A 19,608-nucleotide genomic window follows, 5' to 3' on the forward strand; every position below is an offset into this window, starting at 1 on the left:
TCAAAGAACGCAGTCTGTTAGGCTGATTAAGGGATGACTCGTCCTTCGACTGGCAAGTTTCATTTGTTTTCAGCTATTGGCCTCCCAGAGAGATCACATTCTATTTTATTTCTACATTTTAAAAGGCTTTGGGTAGACAAGGGCAAAGCTATTTTTTACAGTGAAAGTCACCATTAAGGTTATTGCTATTCAGCTATCATAAAACTGTTTAATATCAGTCCATCAGTTATGGGAAACTTAGCAAGATTCACAGGTATAAAAAACCACACTGACAGTGCCTACTCAGGTAAGTTAAAAGGCCATGTTTGCACCTCATCCAATTAAAAATAAATAAATCCCTCAAAAAATGATTAATCTTGCTCTACCTCCCCACCACAGCCATTTTCCTGTTTCATCTACTGAAATTCAAGGGAGGATTTTTTCAGGGTTTTTTTTTCTTTTAACCACAAGCCAGTATGTCTAGGACAAAGAGAAGACTCATTAAAGCCACTGTAATGCAAAATACAAATGTTACTCAAAAAATAGTGTGCTACCAGAATAGTTAGATAAACACAGAGCTAGTACAAACTCAGAAAGTCCTGCAGGATTATTCTCAAAGCTTTTTTTTCTTGTGCACATGCAAAGCTCCACGCTTTTTGTGAGCTTTAGTGCGTTGTTGGACTCAATGATTTAAGGGTCTTTTTCAACCTAAAAGATTCTATGATTCCATGATGCTATGTTTATAGAAACCTTCTAAATTCATCAAACATTGAAGAGGAAGGAAATCTGCTTTAGGAAGCATTGTAAAAAAATTTAAAGGTGCATGTTAAAGTGCTCAGCTATTCAATAAATAGTGAAGTAGAAGTCACACAGAAGGTAAGTATTAAAAACTGCTTTTCCATCAGATTAGTATGAAAAACAAATTTCACAAACTTAGTGTCAATGATGAATTGCATGCTCAAAGAACAGGGGATTACATGATGTTAGTATCTTTCCATAGTTTCTACCTTGTCCTTTCTTCAGTGAAACCTTTTTTGCTGAGATAGGAAAAGCCTTGAGATTGTTGCTCTTTAGGCTTAAGAAAAACCACTAGCTTAAAGATTCTAAAGGTAAGCTGGTCTTCAATATACACACCAATAGCAGAAAATGTGACTAATGTTCGTGGCAAAGTGTCTCCTTAAAAATACATTAGTACATGAAAATTTGGGGCTTTTATTTGTGCGAAAGATGTTTCAAGTCCTTGTGGTTAGGAGAAGAGCCTGAAAATGTGATCACTTCTAAGTGATCTAGAAAATAAAACATTTAAAGAACCCTTCTGTAATTCTAATAGTCTCAGGAATTTTAAGAACATTGCATTTTGGCAACATGATAGGACTTCTCAACATTTAGGGCTGTATTTATGGTGCTGGAAAAGCAAAAGCAGGAGCAAAACTAACAAAAAACTGAGCACCCAACAGTAAGCAAGCAAGGGCACAAAACAAAGCCAGGTTTTGTTCACTGAGTTAAACAACTAAAGGGGGCTTTTTAAAATCAGTGAGCCAAACAGCTTTCCTCTGCTGACAGAAACATACAGGAGCTCTTCAGTATCATTACTCAGAATTTACCCTAGTACAAGGAGGTCTCATCTATCCTGCTGGGAGGGAAGGAGGGGGTTTTTTATCTGCCTTCAAACCAGGGCACCTCTGTTAACACTCCTTTGCTGCACACAGAAATTGAGGTTGTCCCCTCATCACCTGGAAGGACCAGCAGGAGGATGTGCGAAGGCCAGCTGTCATTCAAACCTGTGAGGTTCCCTGTAGCTGCAGGAAACACCCCACAGTGGTGCAATACAAAATGCCGAGGCTGCACCGGCTACTGTAGCAGCCTCATCCCCACGGCACATCAGACCACCTTAGGGAAGCAGTATGTGTATGTCTGGGGTCTTTGGAGAAAATTGCCTTGTTGCTCCCTAGACTCTGTTCCCTTCCTCTATTTCTGAATTTTCTCACTGTGTACAAGCAAAGGCAGTCCCTTTCATTGCTGTCAATAACACAGTGGTGACTTTTCCTCACCAGAAGTACCAGTAAGCACATTCAACTTCTGAAAGCTTCACAGTACTCAGTACGTTGCACACTTGTGGCAAACTGGTATCTAATAAAAGCTACTTATTGTTGTCTATTTCCCCCCCACTTTAAAGATACAAATTAAGGAAATTATCTGTAGTTAAAGTTGATGAAGAGGTCTTTCATGCTGTGCAAGTACTCCCTTTGAAAAGCTCATTTGAACTTGTACAGCCTGACAGAAATACAAATGTGATACTAGAACATTAGACTGTGTTTCGGGGGTTTCTTTAATCCATTTTTCTTCATCCCCTCCCAACATCTAAAAAACACTTGGAAATAAAGCAGAAAACACACTTCAGTGCTGACTTAAAACAATTTCTCCCTATGCTTTTCATAAGCTTTTTCATCATAATTTTCTACCAAATCTCTGAATAAATGACCATGTGAGATGATGATCTCTTCTTTGACCAGATAATGCAAAGCTATCCAGTCTATCAGGCTGAGTCAAACATTATCCATCCACTTTATCATTCTTAAGCTTGATACTCTCTGCTAATACAGCTGGTTCTTTCTTGTTCAGTACCATAGAAGTAGTAGGAATTTCAACAGCAGCACTGTCCTGTTTACTGGATACAGAAGAAGATGGCTGAGACTGTGTCACAAGAAAAAGTGGAGTTCGCTTCAGCTTTACTACACGGTTGCTTACAGGCTTCCTGGATGCTGTGATCTTGAACGCCATTTGATGTGGCGTCCCATGGTCAGCACTCTGCTGCCCACAAGGCACCTGGGAATTGCTGGGCACTGCTGCGGATACAATTTCAGAAGCTACTTTGTGCAGCGTCAAACTTTCACTGTTGGATCGTTTAAAAGTCACTGCAGAACGTGAAGCATTGCAAGCAGCTACCTTTAATGAAGCTGAATTCTTGACTTTGATGTGGGTACTTGTTGAGGGACCTGAGAATCTAATTGGCTTGGGGCCTGCTTTACATGGTGAATAGTCTTCCTCTTCAGTAAAGTCGATTAATCGTCTGTAGAACAAAGAAATTAAAGAAATAAACTATGTATATAAATTATTCATTTTATAACATTATTACAAAACAGACGATCTGTGACAGCCATCCACAAATCTCAAGTTCTTTTAATTTTTACTTGATACAATATCATTTATGGTTCTGAACTGTTCATCACTGCAGTCAGGCTTGCCTTTGTATGAATAGTACTATCAATCTCTTCTACCTGTGTTAACTAGTATTACACATTAAAAATTGTAAGAAATATGATGCACAAACTGCTAAGTGAAAAATCAGTGAGAAAGCAAGCCGGGGGAGTTATAGAAAGAAAATCTTAAAATGCTACATATTCCATCAGATACAAAATCCACTAAATATTAGTCTGATGTGATTTATCTGCAAAAAATTCAAGACCCAACTGCACATGAACACAAAATATAGAGTTCCACACTATGTAATTTGAGAAAAGAAGAAAGATATTGCTTCTTTCTCCCCCCATTTCTTTTCAATACAGATGATTATGGATAATCTTTCAAGAGGAAACATTTAAAAAAACCAAACTAGAACCTATGCAAGAAAATCTATGGACTCTCATGGCAACTCTGACTGATACAAGTAGACAGCTTTTTTAAAGTACTACACAAATGCTGTTTCTGAGTGTTGGCAAAGAAAAATAGACACCTAGATGATTTTAATTCCCAAGGAAATAATAAATGATGCCGTAGAAATCCAGGTCATGCTAAAACAGCTGAACAGGATGTTAGAAAACCTGATACCCAACAAAACAAAAGCTAAACCAGGCCAGGTCAGAGGGACGATCAGTAAACATAAATCAAAATCATTTTTGGAGAAATGAGGAAGAGGGGGAAAAAGAACATGGAGACCAAATTAAACTCAGAGAATATTAACAACGCATTTAAAAATTATCAAAACAAAAGCTGTTAAACTGTGGCTTTGTTGCTGTCTCCTACATAGAATCACAGAATGGTTTGGGTTGGAAGAGACCTTAAAGATCATCTAGTTCCAACCCCCCCCTGCTGCAGGCAGGGACACCCTCCATTAGACCACGTTGCCCAAAGCCTCATCCAACGTGGATGATGGGGTAAAGCTACTAAAACCTGGTAGTAGGAGAAAGAACATGTATGAATCAGATTATCTCTAGATTTTTAGCTGACAACGAAAAGCTGTAGCTTTAACTGACCTGTTTGTTAGGAATGAAGAGACACTTAGCTGGCTGGTCAGAACTGTAAACAGGCTATGAAGTGTGAGAGCCACTAATACACTACAAAAGCATTGATATTCTTCAGGGTAATTGCATTTTGGATTTTAAAAGATCTGTGAAATGCCACAGGGATTCATACCAAAACAATAAACAATATCTGAGGGTAATATTTCCTATTATTGCTCTTATATTATATATATGGTGACACTGTTCAAACAGAAAGCCTGCAAATAACCCAGTACTGATAACGAGTCCAGGGAGGTTTTCCTCAGAGCCATAAGGTGAGAACATATTCTCAATGTCTGCACATCCTAGATCAAAGGATCCACCAAAACAAAAAGGGAAGCTTAAACATTGAAAGACTAGGTGCTTTAATAGTAGCAATGAAGTATAGGTAAAATATCATCAGTAACTAGGTTCATTTACAGTATTTTAAGACAGTATATGGTATCATCAGGATCACTGGGTACATCAGGAGTTTTAGCTGAAACATGAAGGTAGCTTTTTTGAGGGTGCAGAAGAATAGAGAAGACAAAGTAGAGAGGCGGGAGATAAAACAAGCAATGGTAGTAGAGGAGCATTCAGGAACGTATGCGGGATGTTTGGCAATCCAGGGATCAAATGATCACAGTCCTTCCTATTTGAGCTATGAAAAGCAAAGAATGCAGTATCCCCCCCAGCAAAAATGGGGGGACAGGGGAGGATGGGGAGACAGGAGTTTTCAGCTGGATCATTGTGCTGATGTAGCTCTGTGGCTGCTGCTGAAATGACGGTGGCCAGGGACAAGGAAGGTCAGCAAGATCCTCTTCTATCTAGCAGCAAAGTAGGTGGCTCAGATCAACTGAGTAGCTGCACCTGCAAAGGCTGCTTTTAGGTAATGTATTGAGACTGGAAGTGTAGTCAAAAGTATCACTGTAAAACTGCAAAGAAGAAAGTCTAGAAATTCCTCCTAAAAAGAAGGCATCTCACACATAAAAATCAGTTAACCTTTTAAAGTTTTCAGTTAAATTTCTTTTTTAGCAGTCCATTTAACTAATACTGCTCTCTACTTTTTGAAATTACTCCTTCCCACTCTGTAGTGATGTTTTAAAGGCTGAAGAGGTAGAATAGAATAGAGTTTCAGCAGCCTAAAAAAGGTAATCTGTTTCCAGTGAGTTCAGTTCTGCAATTAAGGTCTCTGATAAGACATTTTATAAAAATGTAAACAGAAAAAAACAAAGAAAACTCAACATTCATTGCTCTTCAGAGAACCTGAAATTATATTTTTAAAAAAAGAAAAGATTGCGCTGTATTTCTGCTTTATTTTAAGCCACCTATGCAAATCAGTGCACCTTTTATGGACTGGAGGCATATGATGCAAACTGCCTTTCAAAGGGCGTTCTTCGAGAGTCCAACATTCAATCAGGTCCTGAGGCACTCTCCAGTAGCTGACACCTGCATTTCAAAGGGACATTGTATTGATGAGCTAAGAGACATAGTCAATGTTGCATGTATATACACCTGACTAAATGAATGCATGCATTTTATTATGTAGAATTTCAGCTTTGAGACTATGCTGACACAAACACTGCTTACAGCCAATATGCTTCTAGGGCTTCCAGCAGAGTGCCCAATGCTAACAAGGCTCTCACCCTTGCATGTGGTGGCTCTCACTACATCTATTCATTCATGTCAACTCATGTCACCGTGTTGGAACATCCCTTAAGACTTTTTTTTTCCCCAAATAGCCACCACTGTGGGATATTTTACATGTTACTTACTGAATGAGTGAAAATGTAAACAGAGTTTTTATTATTGGCAAATATTTTTCTTATTTTTCTGTTAAAAAGTAGTACTACTGAAATAAAAGAAAAAAAATTGATACTCTACCTCTCCCTTTCCAGGCATCGAAAGCATCCATCATTTTTTTCAGCTCAGCTACTGAGTAATAGCTCCAGATGTATTGGATGTTATTTCCAGCTTCTCTAGAAATATTGTTTTAAAGGTAACAGTTATGTAGTAAATCTAGCTAAGTCCTTAAAAATGTAACACTGGTGAAATGTATCATTCGTTTTACCAAATCCTAACTATAAGGACTTAATAGTAAATGTTTTGGAAAGCAGAAAGGAAAATGTAACTTAAATTTCATTTGTGTAACAGGTTCTACATAGCCATCCTCCTATGGTCTGCATGCCTGTGAACACCTATTGCTAAAAATTCGTGAGAGATGTTCATAAAAGAATAAATACAGAATTAATGGTGTAAAATCTTTTCTTCTAAATCTCAATCATTTATTCAAAGGAAAACACAGTAGGAGGACAGATACCTGATACTATGTGTCCAAATACTTTTGGAATAAACATTAATGTTCCCAGCCTAAATTTAGGAAAATATGTGTCTTAATTATAAAGATGATGAAACATCAGAAGCTCTATCTTAACCATGCTTCAAAAGGTACACAGTGAAGTACACATCTGACACCAAGATGTGTGGTCTTGTGGGACCAAGAGAAAGACAAATTGCTTCCAGACACTCAGAAGTACAGGTCTACCAATTACTTATAATTACTGTCACAAAAATACATTAATAGTGTCATAGAGATATACACGTCCTTTAAAGATTTAAAACTATTTCCTTTTATCTTCAGTTATTTTTGGTGTTAAATGAAGAATGCAAAATACAATTCCATTAATCACAAGCAACTTTGTGAATATTTCTGGAACTGCTTCTGGATGGGGATTCATTCACTGTATTTAGCGTGAATATTATCCTATATTAGGAAGTAATTTTAAATGGTTGAGACATTTTAAAAATGGCAAGTAAAACATAATAAAAACTTACAGCAACTGCATGCTAGCCACCTTTTGTGGACTCTCTCAAATTCTTGTACTCCATGCTTTGTTCTTATCTTTTTGTTTGTTTGTTTAATGTGACCATTGTATTAGCCAACTGTTTTCAAAGTTGGAAAGAATCTGATTCCTTCCACAGATGTATAGTACAATAATGCTATATTATGCTACACATAGTATTTAGGTATTATTATACTATGTGAGTGTTCGTTCTCACTTCATAGTGCTTTCATGTGTTTGACATTCATCTTACCTTTTGTAAATGCTTTTACTATGAATTTTTGTTCCTAGCTCCTTATTAATTGCATCGATCCCATCAGCTCTTGTGGTGTACACACCAATAATTTTACTTTCACAGCTTGCTCCAGAAGTGTTGAGATAGTGCAGGACCCAAACTGTAGGTGTGGTACAAACTAAGTCATAAGAATCACAGAAATCTAACAAAGCCTGTAAAAAAAACATAAAACACAAAATACAGAATATTAATAAGAACGTAATATTTTTAGTTGAATAAGCTTTCATATTTAACTGTACTGGTGAGCTCTTTTAAGTAAATCAAGGATGTAGTTTATCTACAATAATGTGTGCAGTATTTTTTACCTGACATTAACAGAAAGTATTGTAGAACTAGGAGAAATTCACAGAAAAGCAACAGAAATACTTAAAGGCATGGCACATCTCTAATATGAAGAGAAACTGAAAGGTCTGGAAATGTGTTATGCTTTTCAAAAGGAAATGAATAAGGGAGAATGTGAAACATATGGAACAATAGCTTACTAAGAAAACATAGATGACTGTCAGGACTAACACAACCACACCTGCTAATACGAGTTAATTTCCAATCAGTTAATTAGAATTTACTTTTAAGTGACAATACTCTAAAATAGAGAAACTGTAGGATTTTAAATAATACATTCATTTTCTTTTCTCCTTTCTTGCTCTAAAAAAATGGCAAAGTACCTTTCAAGTTTTAGGATTAATTTGTAAAACTGAAAAAAAAAACCACAAAACCAAAAAAGCAAACATCTTGAAGGAATCAAATCTAATCTCAAGTAAAATCTGAAGACAATTAGGGAACTAAACAATGTCATTCCTACTACGCAAGCTTTACAGCTGACTTGCATGTAAAGCAGAGTCAACTTTAAACTGTTGCTGTATCACAATCATGGGAAAAGCTGATGTCCTTAACTACTATGACTGCATTGTCCACTCTAGGATTTCTTAACCTAAAAATCTGAATTTACTGGTGATTTAACATGGGAATTAAAAAGTGCTGTCTTGCATGTACGGTAGTTTTAGTATCTGATGCTAATGAATGGTGTGGATTAGAGAGTACACCTTGAAAAATGTAAGAAATGTCAAGACCTTTTTAAGCTCTATATTTGACTGTAAAGAATACGTCTCCATTTCATTGGCCAAATGGTCAGACAGACTGTATGGATAAGGGATGCCAAAATAATCTGCTTCCTCCTGTAGTGCAATTCGAATTTGTTCATCTTCAGGAATCCGAACTTCTCCATGAAGATAATCCAGAAGATATTTAAACAGGCTTCCATCTCGATCAATTAGACATGCTCCTGAAAACATAAATAAAATCATTTAAAATACCAATTCCAGCAAGCAAAGACAGATTTGTCACATCCTACCAAACCAACAAGAAAAGCCTTCATATAAAACTTCTGTACTAGTTTTACTTAGGAGGAATAAGTATACTTTCTCTGTTCTTTCAAAACCACTATTTTGACTCCCCAGAATATCTGTTATGTGAAGATAAAATTCTTAATGCAGTAAACATTTCTTTGGAATTTCAGTGAAATCACCAATCTGCATAGGACCATGCCAACATACAATCTCAGCTGTAGTGCAATCAACTTAAAATGCTAAAATCTAATTCTAGATGCATTTCTAATTCTAACTGCAGATACATCTCTTCTCACTATTACAGAGAATTTTTCAGGTTTGGACCTAGGCAATTTAAAAGAGTTAAAAGTAACATCAGCTCCAGTACACATCGAGTCTGACCTTCCCTGACTATTGCTCAAGTTTTACAGTATTTTTTTGTTTCTTTTTCTCTCCTTTGCCTGCTGGGCTCAAGGACCACTACAAAACTGACCAAAATATATGTGGTTGTGTACAATAGGCTGTTCACTGCAACTGAAAGATGGTAGCAAAGCCCTGCCCATAAAAATGTTAAACACTTCAGATATTTTAAACAGTGAAAAGTGTACAACAAGGAATTGCTATTCTCCATCCACCATATCTTTAAACTAGACATACTTTGGCAGGATTTCCAAGTCACAAACAAGTATGAAATTTAACCCATGAATAGTTTTATTCAAGCTTTCATATCAAGCCATGGTGGTGAAAAATGCAATCTTTACTGTGTAATGAAGTATTCTGAAACAAAGATTAGGCCCAAATCTCCTTATGTAATGAACACAGAGAGAGAGATGCCTCTGGAGAATGTAGGGGGTCATAAACAGGATCCAAGTTAAATGCCAAATACTCTGCAACTTCAATTTTATCTATTTTGATATTCATACTGAAGAAGGACATTCCAAAGCCACAGTTTGCACTGGGACAAGGCAGGAGTAAGCACTGTATGAACATGTTTGTCTGTAAATAAGAGTAGTCTTGTGGAATTCAGATTAATTACTCATAAGTATAAAGTCATGCATGCCTAATTGTTTTATGTCCTGGAATTAAAGAAGCCAACTGATACTCAGCAGATTGGGAAAAGAGATATACTATAAAATGTATATAAAAGCATGCACTTGCCACAGAGCTTCCTGATCAGAATGTCATATTTACAGTTTGAACATATTTACCTGATTCATCCACTTTTAGAGGAAAGCGTCCACTAAACATAGAAGCTAGCATTGAATCCTTAAAGCGGCATAAAGACTCACGCCGGGCTGTGTATACGCATCCTCGCACATTAAGTCGTAGAAAACCCTGGGCATCTTCAGTCTTGGCCTCTTCCATAGCATTTGCAAATAATGATGTTAATTACAAGCTAGTCAAACCTGAAAGAGATAGAAACAAAAGTAAATCTAATGCTAGTTAAGACAACATACTATATACAACATCTAAGCCTTAGCTCAGCTTTTACATGTTTGTTACACAATACTGTAAATCAGCTTTGAAAACAGTTCTGGGGATGTATTAGTGCAAGTAGCCAAACATTCTGCACCTTTACTGTAAAAAACCATGGCATTTTACTTTGCTAGGAAATACAAAGGTTACTCTTTCGAGACAAAGTAGTAAGCAGAATTACATGGTCAGTGTGTGAGCAGAGCACTGGAAGGACGTTCTGGGAAATCTTGCTTTTAGTTCACAGCACTAAAAATGCAGTAATTTTGTACTAACAACTTGGTTTCTTTAAACTCCGATCTTTAAGTAGGGCTGCTTTAAGTAGTTGTTGAAGCTGTCACGTCATTAATGCCACATTGCCAAGAAATACTCTTACTTGCGCCTACCTTGAGCTCCCCGCAGGAGGGGGGGGAGCGTCTGGGCAGAAAAAATTGGCACAAGAAGTAGAAGAAAATGTTCAAACGTGGGGTTTTTTTTAGAGCACACTCTTTGAAGGTTACTAACTCCCACTACGCACCTTTCGCCCGGGCACCTGCTAACGTTTCACCAAAATTAACTGATGTACTCGCCGCCAGCTGGGCAGCCGCCCCCACAGCGGTCGGGGCACCCCCTCCCTTTCGTGGGGCGCTGCTCCGCCAAAAAAGAGGGAAGCCTATTCTGGCCGATTAGGGAAATCAGCTGAAGAAGGCGGTTGAGCTCCCCACCCGGGGCCGTCCGCGGGTAGGGGGTCCCGTCATATGGGGCGGGGGCAGGCGCTATCCCGCGTTACCTGCGCTGCCGCCTCCCGCAGTAGGGTCGCCTCGCCGGGCCTGAAGTGGGTAAGGCCAGCGGAGGGGCTGCTTCGGCTCCTCAAAATGGCGGCTGGGCGTCAGGAAGGGCCGGGCCGGAGCCAGGCGGGAAGAGGAGAGGGGCAGCCAGTGCGGTGCTCCGCGGCGCAATCGCCATCCCCGGGGGCAGCACTGGCCGCCCGGGCTTCCCTATCCCTGGTATGGCGGGTCAGCCGGGGGTAGGGACCCTCACGGCTCTGCTGCCCCTGCCTCCCCCGCTTTGCCTGAAGGCACTCCCTGAAGTGAAGCTGACCCACGTAAACTCGGGTACTCTGTAAGGCAGAAACCTTTCCTGATAATTTTTTTTAACGTTTACTTAAAGTGGTTTTGATTAAATTGCTTTTCTGTAGGCTCAATAATATCGCAGCTTGAGCTATTCTAACTCGCAGTGCTCCCATTTTACTTCACGGTGGTCTCGGAGCCTTTCTGGTGAGCTCACGCCAGTGGCTTTGACCCAAGGTGGAAGCCCGAACGATGGGCGCTGGTTTCTTCTGCAGCTACACACCCCAAGTTGCAGCACCAAGACGGGTGCTTGGACAGGGGCGATGTGGTGCTGGTACGTGCTCTCACAGTCAGGTCTGCTTTGGTTCAAATGGTGGGCAAAGGCATTAAAAATTAGCCTGAGGTCAGCCTGTGTTTTCTGCCCTACTTTGACATGACTGCTTGTCCCTTTGAGCAGACCAACTCTCTAGCTTGTGTGCCAGCAGCAGTCTGTTTAGTTTTAGCTAATATGTATTAATGCAGGCATCATAGCTTTTAATTTGCTTTTCTGTTGCTTGCCTGTGAAATACGGTCATTTTCTGCTTCAGACTTGTGTGCGTTTTTTTAGAGCAAACTAATGCAGTGCCTTCCAACTGAAATATTCTGTTCTAAAATAGCATGGATGAATGCAGGCAAGGTGCTTCACCCTCATACAGCCATTTCAGACTTGCAGAAACAGTGTCCTATTCAAAAAAATTGCTTATGTCTGACATAGTTGCTTGCTCACCAAAATGCATGTGTAAAACAACAGAAAGGTAAAAAAAATTAGATTCTTGTTATGCTTTTGTCTCGGCCTCATGAAAATTTTCTGTATGCATGAAAAATGGTTCTATTAAAAAAAAAAAAAGTTTGTGTCTAGTTCGCACTTTGTAAGCAAATAAAGAATATATTTTTTTTGCCATAACATACAGTAAGGACCTATCCAGTAAAAATACACTTACTCTTTAATGCTTAATATCTAATGATTTAAATAAGCACACAAGTTACAACATGCCACTGGATGCAATACGGACTGATAATTCATGGGTGTTGGAATTCCTATAAAATAAGCAAAAAAAAGTATAATAGATTAATTTTGTGGAATATTGGTGTCTGGTTTAACTATAGTAAGGATATAATGTGCGTTGTCCCTTACTCACTGGGAATAGTTCATACATAGCAATTGCAAATTAAATGCGGCCATTGTTGTCAAATACTAGAATATACTTTAACTTCCAGTCTTTCTTGGTCTAAAACATTCACTTAATAAAGCTGCAGCTTTCCATGCTTGTTTTTTCCTTTAAGCTGGCTTGGTTTTGCCTCAAGAGTCTGAACTGTATTCCTTCATGTATTTCTGCACTGGGAGACCAGAACAATGTATATGGTTTCTGTTAATATATGTACACAAACAAACAATGCCATAGGTTTTGGACCTCAGATTTAACCATGTGATATATCATTATAGTTCAAGCTTAGCACAGCTTGTACTTAGTATAGAGGCATGCAGCATAACCAACCTGCCCAAGCAAACCGCCTTTTGAGCTGCCTGTTCTTGGGAAATGAACACAGGGAATTTTTGTTTTGTTTTTCACCAGTTTCCAAAGGAAACCAGGCTTACATGCTCATTCTCTGTATATTTGTCTTTCAATTTACTAATTTCAGTCAAATTTGGCAGAGAGGAAGAGGCATTAAGAAATGAATTTTCATTAACCTTGTGCAAGAAAGGAGGAGGATGTGTTCTTAATACTATAATTTCAGGAAAAACCATAGCGTGAGCTCAGGTCTGTTGAATGTCAGAGATTCCACAGAGGGAGAAGCTGTTCTACATAATCTACCCACCAGAAGTGCTTTAGCCATAGCTCACACTTTACTAGACCCTACAGGATTAATTAGTCAACCAACATTCTTCTCAAAGATGAATTTGCAGGTATCTTCTAAGACACAAATTGAATACAACGCGTCCCACGTGGTTAGGGCTTTTACAAAAGGTCTGTCTCATCTTTCCCTCAGTCCCTCTTATTTCTATTCAGTTTAAAGACTAGTCATAGGATCCCAAATGACCGAAAACCAGAATTCTGCTCTTAAGATATATTTAAGATATATAGGCTGTGAAACTTGGCAGTGCTTTAAGCTCTTACCCTCTTTGAGCGGCTGGCAATTAACTGGAGGTTTTACATGTGAAACGTTACGGTGTGGGAGTTCCTCAGCAGAGTGTAAAGGAAAGTATGACCACAGGTAGAAACGCAATGCTTCATGTTTTGCTTTAAATTTATTGCCCACGGTAGTGACATAAACATTAAATGGAAGCAAATTGGTGATTGCTCCTTCAGGACTTGGGACTGATGTAAAACTGGAGGAAATGAAAATTCATGACTGGATCTGGTGGAAAACACTGCCTTCTGGAAAGGATAAAGCGATAAGTTTTATTTGATTGGCTTTCTATTTTTAAAGTGACATAAGGTTATTTGCTGTTTTATTTGGCCAGAGTTTCACAGTGGCTACAGTCACTTCCAAGTTGCTTTGTAAGGGGAAATGTACCAAAGGTATATAAGGTGTGCTGGATCAAATATGTATTTTAAGGGGATTGCATAGAAGCATAGGGTTTTGCAACTCCAGGGCCACACTGAGAAATTGTGCCGTATATCATACACAAATTAAGAAAAGGTAGAAAAGACAGACTCTCCAGATGCAGTTTGCAGCAGGTTATGAAAATAAGTTCATAAAGATACATTGTCAAATAATGCCACTGATTGATAGTTATTGTGCAATTCTTTCGATTTACTTTATAGCATATTGTAATGTTAGCACATGGAAAGGGAAGATCTTCATGACAATTACTGCATTACAGAACCTAATGCTGTTTTTTATTTCAACCTTCCACATCTCTGTAAATCTTCAAATAAATTAAAACTTTAGCTCTTTTAAGATTTTCACAAAACTATTTACTATAAATTTACTGATTCCTGGATCAAATTTAGGAACAAATGCCCACCTAAAGTAATGGTAGGACTGGGCAGACATACCCAGTGAAAGAGAATGTATGTGAAGGCAGTGTTAAAGAGCAAGGGATTTTGGGCTCAGAACAGATTTTGGGGAAAAGCATTTTATTATACTACAATACTTCCTTGCAATTACCAGTCATAGTATTACCTAAACCAAATTAAAAGTGGGCTTGCTCAAATTCTGACATGAGAGACTCTTACCCTTACAAGTCAGTAAGTATGCAGGCAGGACACATACTTGCTATAATTTATTGGTTTTTAAATTTATCATTTTTGTTTTCATAACTGTTTTGATGACTGCCTATTAATTGTTTGTTGTTTCACCTATTACTAATATCTAAAGATCAGCCAAAAAGAAATTTAAGTTTCCACTGAGAAGGAACATGGATTTCTTTTAACCTAAAGGAACTCTTTGAACAGAATGCCAAATACCTCAAACTCTTCCTAAAAATCTCTGACAGCCAGGTGGAATATCTGCAGTTCCCTAATCCCTTCCGCACAGTGTGCTAGGATTGATGCTAAGTGTTTATACAATTTATTTTTTTTTTAGTATTATTAATGATAGGTATTTAACATGGTTTGCAAAGACATCTAGTTGGAGAAGTTACACACATCCCACTCCTCCTTTTTAAAACACCCAGGAATGTCACTAAAGAACTGGAACTGTGGATTAAAGATTAACGATTTAGACATACCCCATTTCTGAAAAGAAATGTATGTGACTGTATGTAGAGTACCTGTGAACTGTTTCAACAGGGTTGATTTTGCTTGTATGTGACGAAACTGCTACAATGCCTTTCCTGTTTTATCAACAGACCATCAGAAAAAGTACAGCAGTGGATATTAGTTGTGGTGTATATCCAGCTGCAGATATGGGACGGGTTTGTATCCAGCTGTTATAGCCTAGCTATGTATTTTACCTGTGAATGATGAAGCACAAAGTGTTACTGATTGTCTGGTAAGTTTGTCATCATTTCTTGCTTTCACATATCGTTTTATTCAGATGTCATCCAGTGATTTAATTCTAAATAACTCTTCATAGGATACAAAACGTGGGCATGAATGAGCACGGAGGTTTAAGGTCAGGCGCTCTCCCTCTCGCCTGACATGCAGCCGGGCGGCAGTGCCAGCCCACCGCCCCCCGGGCTGCCGCCCTTCCCGGCGTGTCGGTAGGGGCGCGCGAGCGTCTCGGCCCAACGGCTGCCGCCCAACGGCTGTTGGCGGTCCCTGGAGCGAGGCGGGCGCGTGTGCTTCCTCTTCCCTGTGAGGAGGGGAGAAAGCCGAGGGCCGGGTGGCGGCAGGACCAGCCTTCTGGAAGCGGTTTGCTGGAACACCACTCCCTGTTCTACCTGTGCTTGCGGGACGATCTGTCTCACTGTTTATAGCTTTTATTATGCGGTTTATTTAAATGCTTCAATTTAAAATTTGTCCTGACAAAGCAAAAGCTGGTCTGGTCATATTGTGAAGTGATAGAACCTTGGGGGTTTTTTCCCTTTTAAGTCTAAACTTGCATAGATAACTTGAGGGAATGGACGAGATGAAAAATTTGTGATCCTTTTAGTCTTCATGTTTATTAGTTAAATATTTTGCCACTCTGTTATAACGTGACTTAAATGTCTCAAGGAATGATTCATTAACCTGTTTGAATTATTTGAACAAAGGTAAAGACTGAAGCAGTTTTCTCAAGATAACAAATCCTGATAAGAGGTAATGAAACTTAATTTTTAAAAGTGTGAGAAAGATCATGTATTATTTGGACATTCCTCTTGACAATGTACAGGTTCATTTTGATGATGGATAAACAAGCGACTGCTAGATCATCTACCATTTTCCCCTCGGATGCTGTTAAAGGACATATGAAGAAGAAGGATAGAACATTACAAGCTGCAAAATGGAATGCTTCTTTAGCATCTAAAATCAAAACTAAATTAATAAGTAAGTCTTGTTAAAACTGAAGCCATTTACTGTACTTAGAATGTATGACTTCAAAAGGAATAGTAATTCTGTTTAATGTGATTTGCTGAATTGCCACCTATTAAAAATATTAACGTGGTATGTTGAGAATTTTAGGAGTGTCTGCAAGTTAAAACACATGATTCTAAGTTGTTTATGTAATTCTCTGAGGAAGGATTTTTGGTGCTTGTTCTTTGGCATACCAGTGTTTTTTAAAGGAGTGTACTCAAGTGCATTTCTAGCATCCATGTCCATTTGAGGCATCTAAAAACTGAGGTACCGATTTATATAAAATTCTTCATTCAGCCATTTACTGAATCAAGGAAAATACAAATATTAATCTGCTGATTTAATCACTTGCTAGAAGGTACTTTGTTTTCCCAGTAAATCGGGATTAAAATTCAAACGTAGGTTTGTCACGGTAGATGGTTGGGGTTTGTTTCTGGCTCTGACAAAAAGAACACTATGGAACATTTCATATCCTCTTCTGCAAAAGGTAAGGAAACTATAAATTTAGTGAAACACCACTATTTCAGAGCTAATTCAAGCAGCATGGTTAAGTGAATGTTGACTACTACTTCTCCTCCTGTGATCCATGCCGCAAGAATTTTTGTTGTTTGCTTATGTGTATTTGAACTTACTGTGGCTTTATGTCAAAAATACTAATTTTCAGTGAAAAGTAAACAGTATAGATGAATAATACTAATGTCCTTTAGAAAAGTTCACACTGCACTAATATAAATAATTCACTAAGCTAAATAATAATTTCAAAGTATAACGTTTAGGTTAGCAAGGTTCCACTGTTGTTGCCTGTTTCTCAAAGCAAGGAAATAAGGCCTTGCAAATTTTGGGTTACAGATCACAGAAGTAGTAACAGAAGACAATGAAGAGGTGTAGTTGGGGCAGATTTCAAGCTAACCTTGCTCCTTTTTGTACTATAAAAGAGTATGGTCAGACTTGTCTCTACCTTGAGTTCAAGTTAACTCTATGTATACTATGAACGTGAGGCAAAAGCAATCATCTTGGTAATATGCAGTTGCACTAAAAAAAGTTCCTAAGACATTCCCTAACAGATATGAGTAGGCAGGTTTTCATTAGGACAGTGGAAGGTTTTCATTAGGAAGTGGAATTTAAAGCTTTTTTCTTTCTGTTGTCAAAACTTGCATTTATGCTTAAAATATTTGAACGTCTTCATTTGTAAAATGTATATTTGTTTTTTAGAAATCTGGAAACATGCCTGTGAAATCACCCATTCTTAAATGCTTTCTTCTTAAAATAACCTTATTCCAAAAAGTCCAGACTAGAGCAGAATTCCGTGCATGAAATAAACTTGAACATGAAGCTGACAGAGTAGTCATCAGAATGACAGCCAACGGAAACAGTTTTATATTAGAAAGTGTTAGGCTTTGCTATTGTTCCACCAAAACCTACAGATAATAATTTTGTTATATAGTGATAGTTCATGCAGAGAGGGCCTGAAATTGAAGCTGTTGAAAATAAATATGATTTTGTCTCCTTTAGATAACTCATCTATGTTTAAAGTATCTTTAAAACAAAACAATAAAGCATTAGCTGTGGCTTTGAGTACAGAGAAAGAAAATTCTCGGAAGCTAAAGAATGAGAAGATTTTTCTTCAGAAGGAAGTAGAAAAGCTGCAGCTTCATAATATCTTGCTTCGTCGAAAACTAAACTGTTTGGTATGCTGTAAATAATATCATTTAAACTTAGATCAGCTAAACCAAGCTTTTATCTTTTTTTGAAACTTAATATTCTGAAATTGGTGATTTAAAATATACATCTCAGATTTGTGAAGTTATATCATCTGATAGCATAGTATTCAGATTTGATTTTTCTTTCGTAGGATTTTTTTGTACTTACTATTTTGTCCATCAGTGTATATGTCTATCCATTGCTATTTTAGTGTCAGCTTCACCTTTATAGGTATTGAGATGGTAATACAATAAGTTTGTGCTCAACTGAGTGTTTAAAAAAAAAAGCAACATAGACTTGCCTTTATATCTTGTCTTTTCTTAAGCCAGAAGCCACTTAAAATATATTTTTATATTACTTTTTTTACATGCAGAATAAAACTCTTATAGAAATAGAAGCATTTTTGAATTATAACCTCTTAACTGCAATAGAAATAAGCAGTCTTTCTGAGGTAAGATGTTTTTTGAACTGTTACCGTATTGAACTCATTTTCCAGGATAATATTTTCAAAGCATCTAAATCGGTGCAATGTTGAAATCATATATGCGTTTTAAAACATTTACCCCAATTCTTTAAAACCTGGGATGAAACCCAGTATAGTGAAATCAATTAAATTTTGCTGTTGCTTTCACTGAAAATTTAGGATTTAATCTTGTTTGTAAAATATCTAAAAGTTAAATATCAGTTACCCCTGATGAAGTCATGTGGTTAAAAGCAAACCAGAAAAAGCATAAAACTTCAGTATGTGGTATTCTTCACCACTGAGCGAGCTATTTGCCTTCCTTGCTTAGTGCTGCAATAAATATCTTGCATGTGTAAACTTTACCAGAAAACATAGTCCATGTTAGTCCTTGTGCCATGGCAAAATTAGAGTTAATTTTTAAAAAAATATTATTTTAGTGTCTGTTCTAAACAGCTGCTTAGTTTTGCTCTGTGCTTCTATATGTATAATGCACTTTGCATTAGTTATATCAACGTTTAAAAAGTCTACACATTCCTTTGGGATACAAGTAGGTTACAGATTTTGATAAGTTTTGCTACAAAATATTTTTCTTTAAAATTATTGTGTGTGTTTGAATATCGTGCACCTTTTATCAGTACTTCTGGTTTTTTGCCCATTCATTATTTTTTTTCCTGTGGCTATTTGTGATACTTAAAACATTAGAGAATATTCAACTGTTTCTACTTCCCCACTGTTCTTCTTTTGAAAGAATCTTCAGAGTTCTCTTCCTCTGTCACCTGGTCCAAGTAGCTCTACTGATGACCAGTTCAGGAGTACATGTCAGTCAGCTAGGTAGGTGGCTATATTAAATGCAGAAATTGATAAGTGTCTGTGGATTTTTTATTTTTTTTTTACAGCTAATCTTTGTATATTGTCCTAGGTATTTTTGAGGTAGTAAGAAACAATTCCCCGTCTAACTCAGAAATTATCTATTTGCAACTTAGAATTTATATGTGGAGAGAGTGGTAGACAAAACTTGTGTTTTAATAGCTTGCTGCTTTCTTCATGGGATCTCACCAGCACAAAGCAGGATTCTCTATTACAAAAAATATATTTGCCCCTAAGATACAACCAGATTTCATAGTTGAGTTCTTGTTTTCTGCTTTTATACATTATTAAGGGAATGTTTTAAACAATTGAATGTTATGGCATAGAATTTAATAAAAATCTTCACAGTAACATTTCTTCTTTTTAGATATG

General features: G+C 37.5%; 1 protein-coding gene and 1 long non-coding RNA gene across 3 annotated transcripts; one reads left to right on the forward strand and one right to left on the reverse strand.

Moving 5' to 3' along the window:
- Window positions 1-2,289: 2,289 nt before the first annotated feature.
- Window positions 2,290-11,153, reverse strand: KCTD18 (potassium channel tetramerization domain containing 18). 2 transcript variants are annotated; one of them, XM_075756269.1, is made up of 7 exons: window positions 10,944-11,153; window positions 9,910-10,107; window positions 8,447-8,658; window positions 7,335-7,528; window positions 6,123-6,217; window positions 5,585-5,687; window positions 2,290-3,049 (listed from the first exon to the last, which is right to left on the reverse strand). In XM_075756269.1, the coding sequence occupies exons 2-7, from the start codon at window positions 10,064-10,066 to the stop codon at window positions 2,533-2,535; spliced, it is 1,278 nt and encodes a 425-aa protein (XP_075612384.1). In that variant the 5' UTR covers window positions 10,067-10,107; window positions 10,944-11,153; the 3' UTR covers window positions 2,290-2,532. The 2 variants fall into 2 exon arrangements, with proteins under 2 accessions (XP_075612384.1, XP_075612385.1); XM_075756270.1 differs by lacking the exon at window positions 10,944-11,153 and adding an exon at window positions 10,561-10,842.
- Window positions 11,154-13,310: 2,157 nt separating this feature from the next.
- LOC142602331 (uncharacterized) lies at window positions 13,311-18,784 on the forward strand. The gene is made up of 3 exons (XR_012836038.1): window positions 13,311-15,201; window positions 16,024-16,178; window positions 17,718-18,784. It is a non-coding gene; the product is annotated as an uncharacterized LOC142602331 (long non-coding RNA).
- The last annotated feature ends 824 nt before the right edge of the window (window positions 18,785-19,608 follow it).

This window comes from Balearica regulorum, chromosome 6, assembly GCF_011004875.1.
Source record: "Balearica regulorum gibbericeps isolate bBalReg1 chromosome 6, bBalReg1.pri, whole genome shotgun sequence".
NCBI classification, from domain to species: Eukaryota; Metazoa; Chordata; class Aves; order Gruiformes; family Gruidae; genus Balearica; species Balearica regulorum.

Coding starts and splice junctions, on each gene's coding strand:
- KCTD18 (XM_075756269.1), bottom strand. CDS start 10,066: ATGGAAGAGGCCAAGACTGAAGATGCCCAGGGTTTTCTACGACTTAAT. Junction 5,688..6,122: donor CGATGCCTGGAAAGGGAGAG/GTAGAGTATCAA, acceptor TTTGAAATGCAG/GTGTCAGCTACTGGAGAGTG. Junction 3,050..5,584: donor ATGCCTCCAGTCCATAAAAG/GTGCACTGATTT, acceptor TTTGTTCTACAG/ACGATTAATCGACTTTACTG.